The 17,972-nt window shown below is 51.6% G+C and overlaps 1 protein-coding gene across 2 annotated transcripts in view; it reads left to right on the top strand.

Annotated features, from left to right (window-relative positions):
* LOC141988621 (uncharacterized) overlaps positions 1-17,772 on the top strand; it is a 36,987-nt gene extending 19,215 nt beyond the window's left edge. The window contains exons 1-5 of one of the 2 annotated variants that reach the window (XM_074954458.1): positions 3,061-3,162; positions 4,022-5,333; positions 7,139-7,265; positions 10,109-10,222; positions 14,443-17,772. In XM_074954458.1, coding sequence (XP_074810559.1) covers positions 4,275-5,333; positions 7,139-7,265; positions 10,109-10,222; positions 14,443-15,764 — 2,622 coding nt within the window. In that variant the 5' untranslated portion in view covers positions 3,061-3,162; positions 4,022-4,274 and the 3' untranslated portion in view covers positions 15,765-17,772. Of the gene's footprint in view, positions 1-3,060; positions 3,163-4,021; positions 5,334-7,138; positions 7,266-10,108; positions 10,223-14,442 lie in introns of those variants that run through there. The other variant, XM_074954457.1, reaches the window with a different exon arrangement.
* The last annotated feature ends 200 nt before the right edge of the window (positions 17,773-17,972 follow it).

Below are 17,972 nucleotides of genomic sequence, written 5' to 3'. Positions count from 1 at the left end.
GGTGAGAAACAGTTCCTGGCTGTCGGGAAAACCGGTTTCTCCGCTTGCTTGCTGTGAGCTATCTACAACCTCGTCATCATCATCATCTTCTTCGTCCCCAAAACCTGCTTCCGTATTGCCTCCATCTCCATTGAAGGAGTCAAACAACACGGCTGGGGTAGTGGTGGCTGAACCCCCTAAAATGGCATGCAGCTCATCATAGAAGTGGCATGTTTGGGGCTCTGACCCGGAGCGGCCGTTCGCCTCTCTGGTTTTCTGGTAGGCTTGCCTCAGCTCCTTCAGTTTCACGCGGCACTGCTTCGGGTCCCTGTTATGGCCTCTGTCCTTCATGCCCTGGGAGATCTTGACAAAGGTTTTGGCATTTCGAAAACTGGAACGGAGTTCTGATAGCACGGATTCCTCTCCCCATACAGCGATCAGATCCCGTACCTCCTGTTCGGTCCATGCTGGAGCTCTTTTGCGATTCTGAGACTCCATCATGGTCACCTCTGCTGATGAGCTCTGCATGGTCACCTGCAGCTTGCCACGCTGGCCAAACAGGAAATGAGATTCAAAAGTTCGCGGTTCTTTTCCTGTCTACCTGGCCAGTGCATCTGAGTTGAGAGTGCTGTCCAGAGCGGTCAAAATGGAGCACTCTGGGATAGCTCCCGGAGGCCAATACCGTCGAATTGTGTCCACAGTACCCCAAATTCGACCCGGCAAGGCCGATTTAAGCGCTAATCCACTTGTCAGGGGTGGAGTAAGGAAATCGATTTTAAGAGCCCTTTAAGTCGAAATAAAGGGCTTCATCGTGTGAACGGGTGCAGGTTTACATCGATTTAATGCTGCTAAATTCGGCCTAAAGTCCTAGTGTAGACCAGGGCTAACTGTGACCGGGGTCCTAGCTGTGGTCACTCAATTAGGGTGAACTGCAAAGAATAGGGCAGACAATCCCCATAAAGCTGGTGGATATTCTAATACTTAGATTCACCAAGCCAGCATAAAACAGCTTCTTTATTACCTTACTGGTTATTCAGAAGTCCAAACAACACAGTTCCCTGAAAGAGATCCAGCCTCAGGCCCTCATCCAGGTACCCACGTCAAATATGATGAAAATTTCTGTAAATCTTATTTCATCATATAAAAAAAAGGTTCTGCCAATCCCAAAGGATTGGACACATTACCTCCCAGTTTATTGAATATTTCAGATCTTACCCAAATACACATTACAGCCAATTCTTATTAACTAAACTAAACTTTATTAAAAAACGAAAGAGAGAGAGTATGGTTAAAAGATCAATATACATACAGACATGAGTTCGATTCATTGAGGTTCAGATTCATACCAGAGATGGTGAGTTTTGTAGCTGCAAAGAGTTCTTTCAGAAATAGTTCATAGTTTATAATCCAATGTCCAAATCTCATATTCAGGGCGTACCAGCATAACTGGGACCTCAGTCTTGCGACTCAAACTTCCCCTGAGGAAGCCTAAGCAGATCTGAGATGACAGAATGAGGACCCAAGGATCTTTTATACAATTTCATGTCTTTTGACAAGTTGGAGTTCCACAGGGAACAAAAGGTAATTAGGATGACTCTGAAGGAGGTCCATCACCAGTACTTAGCTATACGAATTAACATAAGGCCATTTGCTTGTTCTTCCACCATTCACAATACATTACAACTAATTTAAATGATATCAGAATACAGCATAGACAGGGACTGTTGATTACATTGTGGACCCTACTCATACATATGTAAATACACAAAAACACAAACATTATCTCCCCACATGTCTTTTGAGGGTTATTTATTTTCCAGGATGTTTAACCCTTTCTAGCCATGTGTCACACTAACCCATCCAAGACAGATGGCTCCAGCCTCCTTTTGAAAACCTCCAGTGAAGGAGCTTCCTTGACCGCCCTAGGCAAGTCTGTTCCATTGTCCTCCTGTTCTTACCATTAGGAAGTTTTTCCAGAGATTTACTCTTAGGCTTTGACTACACTACACAGCTTTTAGCGACATGGCCTTGTTGACACAGCCGTGTCGCTAAAAGTCGGGCAGTGTCGCCGTGGTTTGTCAGCACTCTTGCCGACAAAATACTTGCACCCCCAATGAACAGATCGCTCCTGCCGACAACACTCTGTTCACAATGACACTTGCCATGGCAAAACTTTTGTTTTGTTCGCACCCCTGAACGACAAAAGTTTTGTCGCTCAGTTGCCAATATAGACATAAATCTTCTGAGCTGTAGTTTGAACCCATTGCCTCTTGCCTCTTTTCTCCATCTTTTTTCAAGTATTTGAAGACCGCTATCACATCCGCCTTTAATCTCCTCTTTTCCAAACTAAACATACCCAGTTCCTTCAGCCTTTGCTCTTCTGACTTGCATTCCATCCCTTTGGTCATCTTTGTTGTTCACTTCTGGGTCCTTTCCAGTTTCTCTCTACATCCTTTATATACATTGGTGACCAAAATTGGACACACTACTCCAGCTGAGGCCTAACCAGCGCCGAGGAGACCGGTACTATCACCTCCCGTGACTTGCAGACTCTGCCTCTGTTAATGCAACCTACACTTGCATTTGCTTTTTTTGCAACAGCATCGCAATGCTGGCTCATGCAGTGGTTGTGATCCACCACCACTCCCGGATCCTTCTCAGCAGTGCTGCTGCCAGGACAGTTTCCCTCATTCTGTATCGGTGTATTTGGTTTTTCTTCCCTAAGTGCAGCACCTCACACTTGTCTATGTTGAATTTCATTTTTTTTTGGCTGTAGCCCAGTTCTCCAATTTATCAAGATCCCTCTGAATTTTAGCTCTATCTTCCAAACTGTTGGTAACTCCCCCACCCAGCTTAGTGTCATCTGCAAACGTAATCATTGGGAAATCTTGCCCATAAAACCTTTCCCCCATGATCCAGGAGGCTTCTGTCCAACTGGCAGGAGGGAGGAGGAGTTCTCTGTCCAAACGCTGTGGAAGCTGTAAGCACAGCGGAAACGGAGCAGGCTAATGTGAGGTTAAAATGCAGGGCACAAGTAGGGAGGAGTTAGACACTGCAGGGAAGCCCAGCCCAAAGGCGGAACTTGAGAGAACAACAGCGGGTTTGATCAGCCTGCAGCTTTCTCCCTGCATACAGACAGCAGGGGCTTGCCAGCGAGGCTGAACAAAACCCCAGCACTTGCCGGTGGGGAGGGTTGGGGCCAAGTGCAGGGGGAGGATGCATGTGGGGGCCATGGGCATGTGGAGAGTGATGCTAACAGAAGGAGTTGGGGGGTGTTTGTATAAGAGGAGGTGAAGGATTACAAAGTGTGTGAGCTGAGGGGGGAACTGACCCACCCAGCATCCCATTCGCCTCCTCTGGGGGTCAGGCCAGCTGGACATTTGTCAGAGCCAGCGTGGGCCCCATGCTGGATGGGCGGCAGATTCAGCCCAACTAACCCATGGTTATTTCCAGCCAATTTCCCTATGTAGACAAACCCTAATAACGCAGCTGTAACCCCATATCACCCTACATGGGGCAAGGAGGGGGCTGGCTGTGCTGGGGGGGGGCAGGGCCCTGGAGGTACATGTGGAGGGATGGACAAGGAGGGTTGGAAAGGGACCTGTCTGTGCTGGGTGGGGGCAGAAAGCTGTGGGTAGGAGTGGGAGAGGTGAGAAGGGGTCTTTCTGTTATGATTTTTTTCTCTGGAAGCTCTGCATGTGACTGTCCTAGGGCCACACACAGAGTCTGACAGAGCAGGGAACTGAACTCGGCTTTCCCAGGTCCCTGGCTCGTGCTCCTCATTGCCCTATCCCCTCTCTGGGACGATTCTCTAAGAAGGAGAGGTGGTCACTAGCTGGCTGTAAGAACACACAGCTTTTCTGGCAGGGAAGGGTGCGTCCACACTAGGAGGACAGGAGTGTTAGTGAACACGAGGCACAATCCCAGGGATGACTCGGCCATTGTTGTTTTTACCAGGAGTTAGCAGACTGAGCTAAGCACTCAAATCCCTCGGCACTATGGAATTCCCCCCTCACTGTCTGTGTTTCCCTTGCCCTCTCAGGAGCTGCGGGAGAAGCCCCTCTTTCCAGATGGCAGCATTGCCGGCTCCAGGAGGTCGCTCTGGTTTTGCAAGACAGTTTGTGCTTCTGGGCCCTCGCACCTGATCCCCCATCCGGCTTATGTGGTGTCAAAAACGGGACACTGAGGTAGGAAGCCAGAGGCCGGATGCTTTCTGCAAGGGGCATGAATGAGCCAGAAAGGCCTGGGGTCTGGGCTCATCCCCTGCTGGGATAAGGACACCCCAGGGAACAGCCATGGCTGCAGGGCAGGGGGCAGAGGGGGCCCTGGACCTGCAGTTTCAGATCCAGGTGGAGCAGTCGGTGTGCCCCGCTGGGCTGACGGAGCAGCAGGCCTCAGCTGGGCCCGAGCCAGATGCGGGATTGGAGCGGGCGGGCGGGCTGCCTATTGTGGTGCAGTCCGGCACCATTGGGGAGCTGCTGAGATGGGTGGCACCGCAGCAGGCCCGGTATGTGTCGCAGAAGGAGATGCTGCAGCACTGGGAGGACGTCTGGCAGGAGGTGCTGCAGGCCCTGCGCATCCTTCCGGAGGTGGGGCCGGCTCCGGCCTGCGCCCTCAGGCACGGAGAGCCAGAACTGCCGCCCCCTCCCAGAGTTGTGCCAGCACCGACTTGTGCACGTGTTTGTGAAAACCCCACCTCCCAGGGGGGCAGAGAGTCACCCAGGGGTCTGGAGCAGGCTGGGATCGAGCTGAAGGAGGAGACAGCACCGTGCCGAGAGGAGCAGCTGTCAGCCCCGCAGACCCCTGCCGAGGTTAATCCAACTCCAGCACCTACATGGGGAACCCTGCAGCTGCCACAGCTGGCGCCAGAGGATGATATTGAGGCCTATCTGGCCACCTTTGAGCAGGTGGCTGATGCCTGCCAGTGGCCGAGAGGGGAGTGGACAACCCGACTGGAGCCGTACCTCACCGGGAAAGCCCAGCTGGCCTATGGTAGCCTAGACATCACAGAGACAAGTGACTATGGGAAGGTGAAGGCGACCATCCTGTGTCGCTATGGCATCAGCCCAGAGACACAGCGCAGGCGCTTCAGGGAATTCTGCTACCAGGAGGCTGAGGGGCCCCAGGAGGTTTACAGCCGCCTCCGGGAGCTCTGCCATCGCTGGCTGGAGCCGCAGAGCCGCACCAAGGAGCAGATCCTGGAGCTGCTGATCCTGGAGCAGTTCCTGACCATCCTGCCGGAGGAAATGCAGAGCTGGATCTGGGAACGTGGCCCTGAGACCGGTGCCCAGGCAGTGGCCCTGGCAGAGGGGTTCCAGGTGGGGCAGCCAGAGGTCAAGTGGCCGGGGCTACAGGTGAGAGTGATCATCTCAGTGAGGGACCAGGGTGGGAAGGGGAGATAGACTGTGGAAGCCACAGGGGAGCCAGGGTTCCTGTATTTGTCTCCGTAAAGCCTTGCTCAAGAGTCTCCATAATGTGTGGGTGCTTTAGAGTTTGGGTTCCCAACATGAGTCAACTGGGGCCTGATGGTTCAGATGCTGCGCAGCTACAGTTGTGTTATCTTTAGCACATCCCCCCTGGAAACCTGGCCCCACCCATCTCCCAGCTGGGTAACTAAAAACTGCCCCAAGTTAGCGGCCACTCGTGGGCATCGGAGCACTTGTTGATTCATGTGGCCCCAATAACTTAGAAGGTGTCATAAATATAAAGGGAAGGGTAACCACCTTTCTGTATACAGTGCTGTAAAATCCCTCCTGTATATTTATGACAGAAGGGACAACGGGAGAGATCTCGGCTAGCGAGAGCTGCCAGTGCTGCTAATCAGGAGATTTTGAGGGAGTGAATCTGCCACACGTGGCATCACCTGTGCTAAGACGTTCCGAGAGGCTGGAAAATATACCACTGGGGAGAGCGGGAGACGGTCTGCTCTCATTTAAAGTCTCCCTTAGAGCAGTGACATCTCAGCACTCTCTCCCGCAGTTCCTTGAGTTCCCAAGTACGCAGCCCAGCTTTGGATCTGAACAGGTTTGGTTTGAGCTGAAAAGGCCCAGTGTTGAGTCTCCGTGAGAGTCTGAGAGTCACTCTATGAGGGTGGCCATTTTGAAGGGAACGTGCTTCCCAGAATGGAGGAGGGCCTCACGCTGTCGTGCCAGCCTGGTCCCCAGATTCGCTGTGTGAGGGTATTTGTCTTGCAGGGAATGTGCTCTCCAAATTGGAGCACTTCACGCTGACAGGCAGGCCACCTCCTCACCAGAGATACTGTCCAGGGTACAATGTGGTTATTGTTTGATGTGGTTGTGAACACCACTCCCCACACTAATCCCCACCGTGCACACCCCATTTCTGTGCATCTTGTTTACTTTGACATTGGCCCTGTGTCACGGAGTCACTGGGGCGATGCTCTGGAACTACTCCCTATGAAGTGAGCCAGGACTCTGGGGGAGCCTCCTCTCTCTGAGCATACTGTCTCCAGGGCAAGAAGCTTACACAGCTTCGACCTTCTGGGTCTGACCTCGGAGCATTCAGCATCCCCTTCCACACTGTACGCTTCCCGCAGCGAGTCCGCCCGGGCGGGGCTCCTGGGGAAGCCAGAGGGTCCTGCACCCCAACTCCGCAGTCAGACGTGACTCTCAGCCAGCCAGTAAAACAGGAGGTTTTTTAGTTGACAGGAACACAGCATAGGGCAGAACTTGTTAGCACAGAAATCAGTGACTTTCAGCCAAGTCTATCTTGTGGGGAGGAGAGCCCAGAGCCAGGGCTCTGGTCCTCTCCCCTGCGCCCCAAGCCAGCCGAGACTGACTCGCTTCCAGCTGGAGCAGCCCCCGCAAAAGTCACACACCCTTATTCCCACCACCTAGACATTGGTGCAATACACAGGGAAACTGAGGCACACACCGCATTCATGCAAAACAGTAAGACTCACAAAGGCTCACATACAACCTAACAAGGGAAAATCCCCACTACGTCGCACCCTACCCTGCCTTCGTGCATGATCTCCTAATTCCAGGGATAGGCCCTAGAGCAGCTGGCCCTGAGCGGGGCAGGGGAGGACTGGCACGAGCGTAGTGCGGGGGAGGAGTTGTCTCTGGCACAGCTAGCTCGCAGCAGGGAGTTATGCCGGGAGTGGTCAGTGCTGAGGTGGATGTTTTTGTGGTTGCAGGTGCCAGTGCAGTTCAAGGATGTGGCTGTGACTCTGGCTGAGGCAGAGTGGTTGCTGTTGGATGAGGAGCAGAGGCAGCTGTATGGGACTGTCATGCAGGAGACTTACCGGAGCATTAGCTCACTGGGTTAGTTGGGTGATTATCCAAACTTCTCGCCTCATGTGGAAGCTCTGGGCAGAGCTGACTGGAAAATCGTAAATCTTTTCCACTGAAAAATTGTTTTGAAAGAAACTAAAAATATTTTTTTCACAAATATTTCAAGTTTTCCAACAAGAACCAAATTGTCTGTCTCTGTTTTTTTTCCCCCCATTCTTTCCTTTCTCTCCCGCATGACTTTTACTGTTTTGGTACTGGGGGAATAAAGGAAAAATGAGAGAGGAAAAAACAAAAACTGGAAACTCTTTTGTTGAAAAGTAGATTTTTTTTACATGGAAATAAAGTCTGTTTTTCATCCGAAAATTTTGTCAAACAAAAAAATGTTGACCAGCTCTGGCTGTGGGTAGAGCTGGACAGAAAATGGAGATTTTTTTCCATGGAAAGTTTCAGTAGAAACTAATTTTTGTTTTGGGTTTTGTATAAATTTTCAGTGAAAAAAACAAAAAATGTTGAGCAAAGCAGAAAATTTCCACTCATTTTTTTTGTTCAATGTCCCAGTTTTAGTTGAAAATAAAGTTTGGATGGCTAGTCTTTGAGCAGTTCCCTTGGTGAGTTCTCTGCTATGCCCAGGTCTGGTGGGCTCCTGGTAGCACAGTGAGGAACCAGAATTTTTGGCTTGTGAGACATTCTGCTCTTCTAAAATTCAGACAACAAAGTCAGAAATTAGAAATTTCCCATGGAACTGAAATATTTGAAAAATTCTGTGTCAGAAGAACCAAAATTGAATTTATAAACATCTCTCAGGGAGCCAGCCAATCTTGCAGCTTCATGATTTTCACTGAAACTGTTGTGTTGGAAAATTTTTCACCCATCTCTAGTTGCAGGCTATTCCCTGGTCTCTTCGGGTCCTGGTGGGAGGTGACGTGAGAATTCCAGACTAACCTTTGCACCCCTTGTTTTCAAGGAGACTGAGAAACACAGTATATGCACATAAAGCATAGGTCTGCTCCAAACTTTCCCATCAAAATTATTTTCTATGGAAATTGGATTTTTCAACAAAACTGACATTTTCACAAAAACTTTCCATCAAATATGTTGTGTGTCAACTGCTGAAAACCCCCAATGTGTGTGTATTCATCAAAAGCCTGAAAAGGTTAAAAAAAAAAAGACCCCCCCCCCCCTTTTAATCAAAAAATTTTTTAAAAGTAATTTCCTGAGCACCTCCGTGATGGGCTAGAAGCAAGAATCGCTGGGTGGCCTGGGTTATGCAGGAGCAAGTCTGGTCAAAACTCCAAATTTCTGTTTCGTTTCGACATTTAAAAATTTGTTTTCACCCTGAATCAGAACAAAACCAAATATTCTTGTAATTTCCCCTGAAACAGAAATTCTGAAAATTATTGTTTTAAAATGTGTTTTATTTTCATTTTTATATTATTTGTACATTATTTCATGACATACGGTGCACACTAGGACGTGCCCTCTCATATCATGATTTGTAATCTCATGACATAATAGTCAAAATATTTATTTATTTAATAGACTAAGGCAGGGGTCCCCAATGCTCTGCCCGCGGGCGCAATGGCGCCCCCTGGGGCAGTTGTGTGCACCGCCGAAATGCCGCCGCCGAGCGCTGCCTCCGGAGAACCACCCGCTGAAATGCCGCCGAGAAGTGTTGCCACTTTTCGGCGGCATTTCGGCTGCAAGGATTCTTTCCGCTGCCGCTTCTTGGCGGCATTTCAGCAGTGGGGTGTTTGGCGCCCACCACGGTCTTTTGGGAATAGGAATGTGCTATTCCCACAGAAAGGTTGGGGACCACTGCACTAAGGGCTGTGACTGCTTAGTACAGATTAAAACATCTTGACTTATTTTCTAGATCAAAATGTCTATTTATGTTGCAGGGAAACAGTTTGATACCTGTGGAACTAACATGATGTAAATCTTGGAACTTTCATGACGTTCTCTCTGTTCTACCCCTTCCCCCACCCTATGTTTTGTCTATTTAGATAATGTTACCTCATTGTTTCCTTGTATTCCTCCGTCTGTCTGTATAGATCTGTTGTCTCTTGTCATGTACTAGATTGTGAGCTTTTTCAGGTACAGACTGTTTATTTGTTGTGTGTTTGTACAGCGCCTGGCGCAATAGGGTCCTGCTCCACAACTGGGTCTCCACCATAACACAAATAATAAATAAATAAGAAACCGCAGCACAAACCGGAGACACTTTGAACTATGTCCTGTGATGCACTGCTCATAATGTAAACAATGTAATTTAGAAAATATTCAAAACAACATTTATTTTGCAGTATTTGCATTTTTATATTTTCCAAAGAATGTTCATTTTGAAAATTATTTGCTTGTGTGAAAAATTTCCTTTAGTTGAAATGGCATTGTCCCAAAGGAAACATTTTTTTTGTAGAATTTTACCCAACCGGCTCAGTGCAGGAGGCCAAACTGTCTGGATAGAATGGGCCTTGCTGGGCTTTGAACCTGTGATGCCGTCCTGGGGTTCTCTATCTAAGTACACGCATGCCCACACACACTCGCTGCCTGTACTCCCTGCCTGCCTGAGCTGGGGTTCGAACCTGTGACTCCACCCCAGAGTTCCTAAAAGGGCCTAGTCCCTGTCCAAGTACATCCGCATGCATTGTCTGTATTTTCTGCGTGTGTGAGCTTGGGGTTCCTGCTCCAGCGGAGAGTGCTCCTATCTGTCTCTGGGGGTTCAGAGTTGTCACCATTGGGTTGTGCCTGCCCCTCATCCCACTGGTTGTCCCACTTCCCCATCGTCCCCTCCCCAGCAGAGAGGGACCTTTGTACCAAGCTCTGGGGCTCGCTGATTGCGCCCTCATTGCTTCTTTTCTCTTCCCTATGGGCAGGTTGTCCGGTTCGCAAACCCGCCCTGATCTCTCAGTTGGAGCAAGGGGAGGAGCCGTGCATCCCAGATCCCCCAGCCCCTGAGGAGCAGGAGACCCTGAGGGACGTCCCAACAGGTGAGGGATGAATCAGCCAGCTCAGAAAGCAAAATCCTGGGATCCCAGGCACGAGTTCCCATGGCAGTGCTTCCTGGCTGTGTCCGCTGAGCCATGGGGAAAGGCAGAGCTTAGCCACAGAGCCAGGAGCTCCTGCAGCCCTGCCCCATGGCCAGATCCACTGAGCCTTGGGGGAGGCAGAATCAAGACATGCTCTGCCTTTCCTTTCCACTCCTCACCACGGTGAATCCAGGCGTGAGACACTCACCGTCACCACTTCCAAGCTACTGTTACTCTGACATCCACCAGGCTTGGCTGTGCACAGAGATTCAGCAGTGCAGATAGCTGCATGATCGGGAAGTGTGGCCTGGTGCTTAATTGCTGGCCTTGGATGCTGAAGACCTGGCTTCTGTTTGACCTCTGACACAGACTCCCCGTGTGACATTGGGCAAGTCATTTAGTCCCTGTGTGTGTCAGTTCCCATCTGTACACTGGGGATAACAGCCTTGCTCTGCCTCCCAGGCATGCATGTGGATAAACACATTAAGGATTGTGAGGTGCCTGCATACTATGGTGCTGGGGCCTGTCAACACCAGAGACAGATAGACATTTAGACCTCAGGAGGTCATCTAGTCCAACCCCCTGCTCAAAGCAGGACCAATCCCCAACTAAATCATCCCAGACAGGGCTTTGTCAAGCCTGCCCTTAAAAACCTCAAAGGATAGAGATTCCACCACCTCCCTAGGTGACCCATTCCAGTGCTTCACCACCCTCCTAGTGAAAAAGTTTTTCCGAATATCCAACCTAGACCTCCCCCACTGCAACTTGAGACCATTGCTCCTCGTTCTGTCATCTGCCACCACTGAGAACAGTCTAGATCCATCCTCTTTGGAACCCCCTTTCAGCTAGTTAAAAGCAGCTATCAAATCCCCCCTCATTCTTCTCTTCTTCAGATTAAACAATCCCAGTTCCCTCAGCCTCTCCTCATAAGTCATGTGTTCCAGTCCCCTAATCATTTTTGTTACCCTCCACTGGACTCTTTCCAATTTCTCCACATCCTTTCTGTAGTGTGGGGCCCAAAACTGGACACAGTACTCCAGATGAGGCCTCACCAATGTCGAATAGAGGGGAATGATCACATCGCTCGATCTGCTGGCAATGCCCCTACATATACAGTCCAAAATGCCCTTAGCCTTCTTGGCAACAAGGGCACACTGTTGACTCATATCCAGTTTCTTGTCCACTGTAACCCCTAGGTCCTTTTCTGCAGAACTGCTGCCTAACTATTCGGTCCCTAGTCTGTAGCAACGCATGGGATTCTTCCGTCCTAAGTGAAGGACTCTGCACTTATCCTTGTTGAAACTCATCAGATTTCTTTTGGCCCAATCCTCTAATTTGTCTAGGTCCCTCTGTATCCTATCCCTACCCTCCAGCGTATCTACCACTCCTCCCAGTTTAGTGTCATCTGCAAACTTGCTGAGGGTGCAATCCACGCCCTCCTCCAGATCATTAATGAAGATATTGAACAAAACCAGCCCCAGGACCGACCCTTGGGGCACTCCACTTGATACTGGCTGCCAACTAGACATGGAACCATTGGTCACTACCTGTTGAGCCCCATGATCTAGCCAGATTTCTATCAACCTTATAGTCCATTCATCCAGCCCATACTTCTTTAACTTGCTGACAAGAATACTGTGGGAGACCATATCAAAAGCTTTGCTAAAGTCAAGGAATAAGATGTCCACTGCTTTCCCCTCATCCACGGAGCCAGTTATCTCAGCATAGAAGGCAATTAGGTTAGTCAGGCATGGCTTGCCCTTGGTGAATCCATGCTGACTGTTCCTGATCACTTTCCTCTCGTGTAAGTGCTTCAGGATTGATTCCTTGAGGACCTGCTCCATGATTTTTCCAGGGACTGAGGTGAGGCTGACTGGCCTGTAGTTCCCCGGATCCTCCTTCTTCCCTTTTTTAAAGATGGGCACTACATTAGCCTTTTTCCAGTTATCCGGGACTTCCCCCGAATGCCATGAGTTTTCAAAGATAATAGCCAATGGCTCTGCAATCACATCCGCCAACTCCTTTAGCACTCTCAGATGCAGCGCATCCGGCCCCATGGACTTGTGCTCGTCCAGCTTTTCTAAATAGTCTTGAACCACTTCTTTCTCCACAGAGGGCTGGTCACCTCCTCCCCATACTGTGCTGCCCAGTGCAGTAGTCTGGGAGCTGACTTTGTTTGTGAAGGCAGAGGTGAAAAAAAAAAATCATTGAGTACATTAGCTTTTTCCATATCCTCTGTCACTAGGTTGCCTCCCCCATTCAGTAAGGGGCCCACACTTTCCTTGACCACCTTCTTGTTGCTAACATAGCTGAAGAAACCCTTCTTGTTACTCTTAACATCCCTTGCTAGCTGCAACTCCAATTGTGATTTGGCCTTCCTGATTTCTCTCCTGCATGCCTGAGCAATATTTTTATACTCCTCCCTGGTCATTTGTCCAATCTTCCACTTCTTGTAAGCTTCTTTTTTGTGTTTAAGTTCAGCAAGGATTTCACTGTTAAGCCAAGCTGGTCGCCTGCAGTATTTGCTATTCTTTCTACACATCAGGATGGTTTGTTCCTCCAACCTCAATAAGGATTCTTTAAAATACAGCCAGCTCTCCTAGACTCCTTTCCCCTTCATGTTATTCTCCCAAGGGATCCTGCCCATCAGTTCCCTGAGGGAGTCAAAGTCTGCTTTTCTGAAGTCCAGGGTCCGTATTCTGTTGCTCTCCTTTCTTCCTTGTGTCAGGATCCTGAACTCGACCATCTCATGGTCACTGCCTCCCAGGTTCCCATCCACTTTTGCTTCCCCTACTAATTCTTCCCGGTTTGCGAGCAGCAGGTCAAGAAGAGCTCTGCCCCAGCTGGTTCCTCCAGACCAGGGGTGGCCAACCTGAGCCCGAGAAGGAGCTAGAATTTACCAATGTACATTGCCAAAGAGTCACAGTAATAAGTCAGCAGCCCCCCATCAGCTCCAGCACCTCCCACCCACTGGCAGCCCCACTAATCAGTGCCTCTCCCTCCCTCCCCGCACCACCCGATCAGCTGTTTCGTGGTGTGCAGGAGGCTCTGGAGGGGAAGGGGGAGAAGCGAGGGCATGGCAGGCTCAGAGGAGGGGGTGGGAAGGGGTGGAGTGGGGGCAGGGCCTGTGGCAGAGCCAGGGGTTGAGCAGTGAGCACCCCCCAGCACAGCTTCATACCGGAGCTCTGAGCAGTCATACTGCTCTCTTACATACAGTGCAACTCCCCCACCTTTTCTGCCCTGCCTGTCCTTCCTGAACAGTTTCTATCCACCCATGATAGTACTCCAGTCATGTGAGTTATCCCACCAAGTCTGTTATTCCAATCACATCATAATTGCTTGACTGTGCCAGGACTTTCAGTTCTCCCTGCTCGTTTCCCAGGCTTCTTGCATTTGTGTTTACTATAATATAACCTGTGTCTGTTAAACAGCTGCACTGGGCCATGTGGACGTCGTTGTTCTGGTTTTAACCAAGTTTGTTTTGGTTCAGTTCCATGCAAGTGGAAATAGGTTAAGGGTAAACCAAAGTAGGCACCTCCAGGTGGCTGGTTTAGATAACTTTGGAGCTGGCTGGAGATTTTTTCCATAACAAAGTGACGATTTGCCAAATTTGAAACGTTCCATAGAAACATCTCAGTTCTGACAGAATTTGGGCTGAAAGCAGGCCGGGGACTGACAGAAACCTGCCTGGTGTCTCGCCAGCTCGCCCCTCCCCAGCTCTTCAGCAGCTCACCAGGAGGGCTGTCCCTGGCCTGGGGTTTCTGAACTACAGAGGCTCCAGGAGTCTGGAAGCACTGGGATACCTGGCTCCCAAGCTCCCAGGGCCATCAGCAGCTGGCCTGGTGGCTGCCCCGGAGCCAGGGCTCCCAGGAGCTCCTGACTCCACGGCACCTGCCTGGACCTGCAGTCGGGAATCCCAGGGAGCACATTTCATTTCACACACAAACATTCCTGCAGCTCGGTGTGTCCCAAAGGAAGTATTGCGGGGTCCAAGTTGTGGGGAAAATTTCCAGTTTTTGGTTTTTTGTCCCAATTTGGGACAAAACTTTTTTCCAAAAACTCGAATATTTTTGTGAACTTTGAATTCCACTTTCCAGGCAGTGTTAGTTTAGATCCCTCTGCTGGCTTCCCCCTGCACCTGGGGCCCGGCTCACACACCACTTCTCCCTTGGTCCCCACAGACACCAGGAGGGGGCTGGACGCTGAGGAGCTGGCTGTGCTGCACCACGGGGAGGCGGAGGCACCTGTCAAAGCAGCTCCAACACCCAAGGCCTCACCAAGATGGTCCAAGGGGAAAGCGCCCCAGAGCCCTGGCCGGAAGAGAAAGAAACCCTCTCTGGAAGGAGAAGAGCCAGAAGCCCGCTCTGAGGGTGGGAAAGAGCAGCTCCCCACCTGTCCCATGTCCATGCAACAGCCACTTCCTTCTGTACACATGCAAAAGCCTTTCCGTCCTGTACGCAGGAAACAGCCGCCCCCTCCCCTGAGCAGGGAACAGCCGCCCTCCACTCCTGGCAGGGAACATCCATCCCCTCCTATGCACAAGGAACAGCCACTGTCTCCTCTGTGCATTGAACAGCTGCTTCCTGCCTTGCACAGGACACAGCCACACCCCACTCTCAGGCAGGCACAGCAGCCCCCTCTGTCATCACCCGTTAATTCCTGCTGCAGGAACATGTTCATGGGAGGCTCCCCCACTAGTAAGAGCCTGCCCCAGTCCGAGAGGTGCAACCAGTGCCCTGAATGTGGCCGGGGCTTCAGGCAGAGCTCAGACCTGCAGCGGCACCGGCGCATCCACACCGGAGAGAAGCCTTTCCATTGCCCAGTGTGTGAGAAGAGCTTCCGGCTGCAGTCCAACCTGATCGTGCACCACCGCACGCACACCGGGGAGCGGCCCTACCCGTGCGGGGAGTGCGGCCGGGCCTTCTCACAGAGCTCCAGCCTCCGGACCCACAGCAAGATCCACCTGGGCCAGAAACCCTATGTTTGCTCTGTGTGCGGCAAGAGCTTCCACCACAACTCCAACCTCGTCCTCCACCAGCGCACCCACACCGGCGAGCGGCCCTATGAGTGCAGCGTCTGCACCAAGCGCTTCAGCGACCGCTCCACCCTGGCTCAGCACCGGCGCGTCCACACTGGTGAGCGCCCCTACGCCTGCTCGGAGTGTGGCAAGTGCTTCAGCCAGGCCTCACACCTGGTCAAACACCGACGCACCCACGTGGGCCCCTGCACTGTGCTGGCCAGGGACACAGCTGTCCCCCAAAACAGGCCTGGCACAGGGGAGAAGAGAGATGCTCCTAGACACAGACCAGACCGTGGGGTGGAAAGAGCCGCCCCCAGAGACAGGCCAGCCGAGGACAGAGCTCCTCCCAGACATGGGCTGGGAATGGGGGATGAGAGAGCCACTCCCCAAAATGGCCCTGGCACCAGGGAGGAGAGAGACACTCCCAGACATGGGCTGGGCACAGGGCAGGAAAAACAGCATGGAAAGATGTGCTGTCTCTGAAAGATGTTTTGGCAGGGGAGAAGGAGAGAGAGGCCTCAAAAGAGACATCAGCCACAAGGAAGGACACAGCTACCTCCAGTCACACACTGGGCATAGGTACGGAGAAAGCAGCAACAAAAAATCATGTTGGCCACAGGGAAGGAAAGGTTGACCCCCAAACCTCGGGCCAATGAGAGGAGACCTGCCCCTCAAAATGGGCTGGGCACGGAGGAGGACAGAGCCACCCCAGACAATACCCCAAAAAGCTACAACAAAAGAGGCACCAGCTGTGGATGAGGAGAAAGCTGCCTTGGAAGATGCACTGAGGGCGGCGAAGAATAAAGCAGCAACAAAAGATGCTTCAGCAGAGGGGGAGAAGAGAGAGGCCTCAAGAGAGACGCCGGCCACGGGGAAGGGGAGATCCACCCCCAAACCTGCACTGGCCACAGGGAAGGGGAGAGCCTCCTTGAAATGTGCGCCAGGTACACAAGAGCCCAGACTTGAGTGGAACCTTCTCATGTCACTGCATGGTATGGACAGGAATGATTCATGGGGGGCAGAGACTGTGGGGAGCCCTGTCACTGAGCAGTAGGGTTGGGGATGGCTCATAGGAACGTGCATTAAGCTGGGGGTTCTCAGATCAGGTGTGAAACCCCATCAATGTGCAGGAGGGAAGTAATGCCAATGCCATAGGCTCACACTTAAGCAGCGACGGAGAAGCTGGCCTGGCGTGGGATGCACTCACAGCTCGGAGAGGACGGGCAGCACGAAGGCACTTCTGGCATCACCGAGAGGCCCCGCTGGACCCGGAGCTGGTGGAGCGAATGGCTGGCACTTAACATGCAACCACAGAAATATGTTCAGGTTCTTGCCAAAAATGGTCTGCTATCAGATGTTTGGTTTTCCGATAGAAAGTAGCTCTGTAGTGCAGTGAGTGGATGTCCCCTCCCCGAGTCCCGCAGAGCACAATTGTAGAGGCCTCCAGGATGAGTGGGGACAATGTTACAGAGGTGGCAAAAGGGACTGTCATGGGGTCACTCACCATACTGGCGCCTCCTGCTGGGCATTTTGGGAATTAGCTCAGTCCCAAGGTGCGCCCTTGGGTGGTGGTGGGTTTCCTGCCCTCGTCTCCGCCTGCAGGCCCCTAATGGCTACTTATGACCCGTTATGCTCTACTTCGTGGCACAGCTCTCCGGCTGTGTCACCATCCGGTTCCCCCATTCCGGGGAACTCCTCCAACAAGAGTTCAGCCACTCCTCCCAGTGGCTTGGCAGTCCACAGCTGTGGTGCTCCCTCTGCAGCTAGTGGGGGAGGGGGCCCAGGCCCACCCACTGCTCCAGGCCCCAGCCCAGGGACTCTGCAAACAGCAGCTTCCTGCGGACTTGTCCTTCCAACCCATTGTCTCTAGTCTCAGGGCCACTTCCCCACAGCCTCAGTTCCTTCTGCTCCTGCCTGGCTCCAGCTCCTTTGCCCTCTTCCCAGGGCCTTGAGCCTATAAGTCCTGGCAGCCCATCAGGAGCTCTCCCTAGCTCCCCCTGTCCCTGCTAGCACCTGCCCTTCCCCAGGTGCTGGTCTCTCTGTAGCTCTCTAGGAAACCAGTCTTCTCCCTAGGGCTCCCTGCAGCAGACTCCCTCACTGTGGTCTACAGCTTCCTTTTATATGGGGCCAGCTGGGCCCTGATTGGTTGGTCCAGCCACCGCCCTAATTGTCTGCAGCTGCTGCCCTAATTGGATGTTTCCTCTGCAGCCATTCCTTTGGCTGCCTGCCGCTCAGCCTCCCTAGGCTGGTTTTAACCCTCACAGGGCCAGTGCAGGGCAGGTGCCCTGTCACAGGGACATACAGAGCATATACCATCTTTCTCCTGCTCTTAAGCAGAGGGGACCACTGGGCCCCCCTAAGATACTTCATAGGCATCCACATCACCAGCATCAGCAGAGCTTCCCAGTTATAAGAGCAAGCAAACCATTTGCTTTCTAAATAAATTCATAACCTAGGCTCCACAATAACCTTAACTCTGACCCCAACCCAACTCATGAGACTATGGCACCATGTGTCATGACATACTAGTGGCTTATGAGGCTTCAGGGAGTAAGCAGGGCTGTTCTCATGCTGCTTCTGCATGTGCCTGAATTGAGAAGGGACGTGTTTGGGTTTGTTGCTGTCTCTGAGGCTGAAGTGGACGCAGGGTCCATTCAGAGGCCGGTGAATTGTCACATGTGTGACAATTTA

Source organism: Natator depressus, chromosome 6 (assembly GCF_965152275.1).
Source record: "Natator depressus isolate rNatDep1 chromosome 6, rNatDep2.hap1, whole genome shotgun sequence".
Lineage (NCBI taxonomy): Eukaryota > Metazoa > Chordata > Testudines > Cheloniidae > Natator > Natator depressus.
This window is presented reverse-complemented; position numbering and strand designations above follow the sequence as displayed.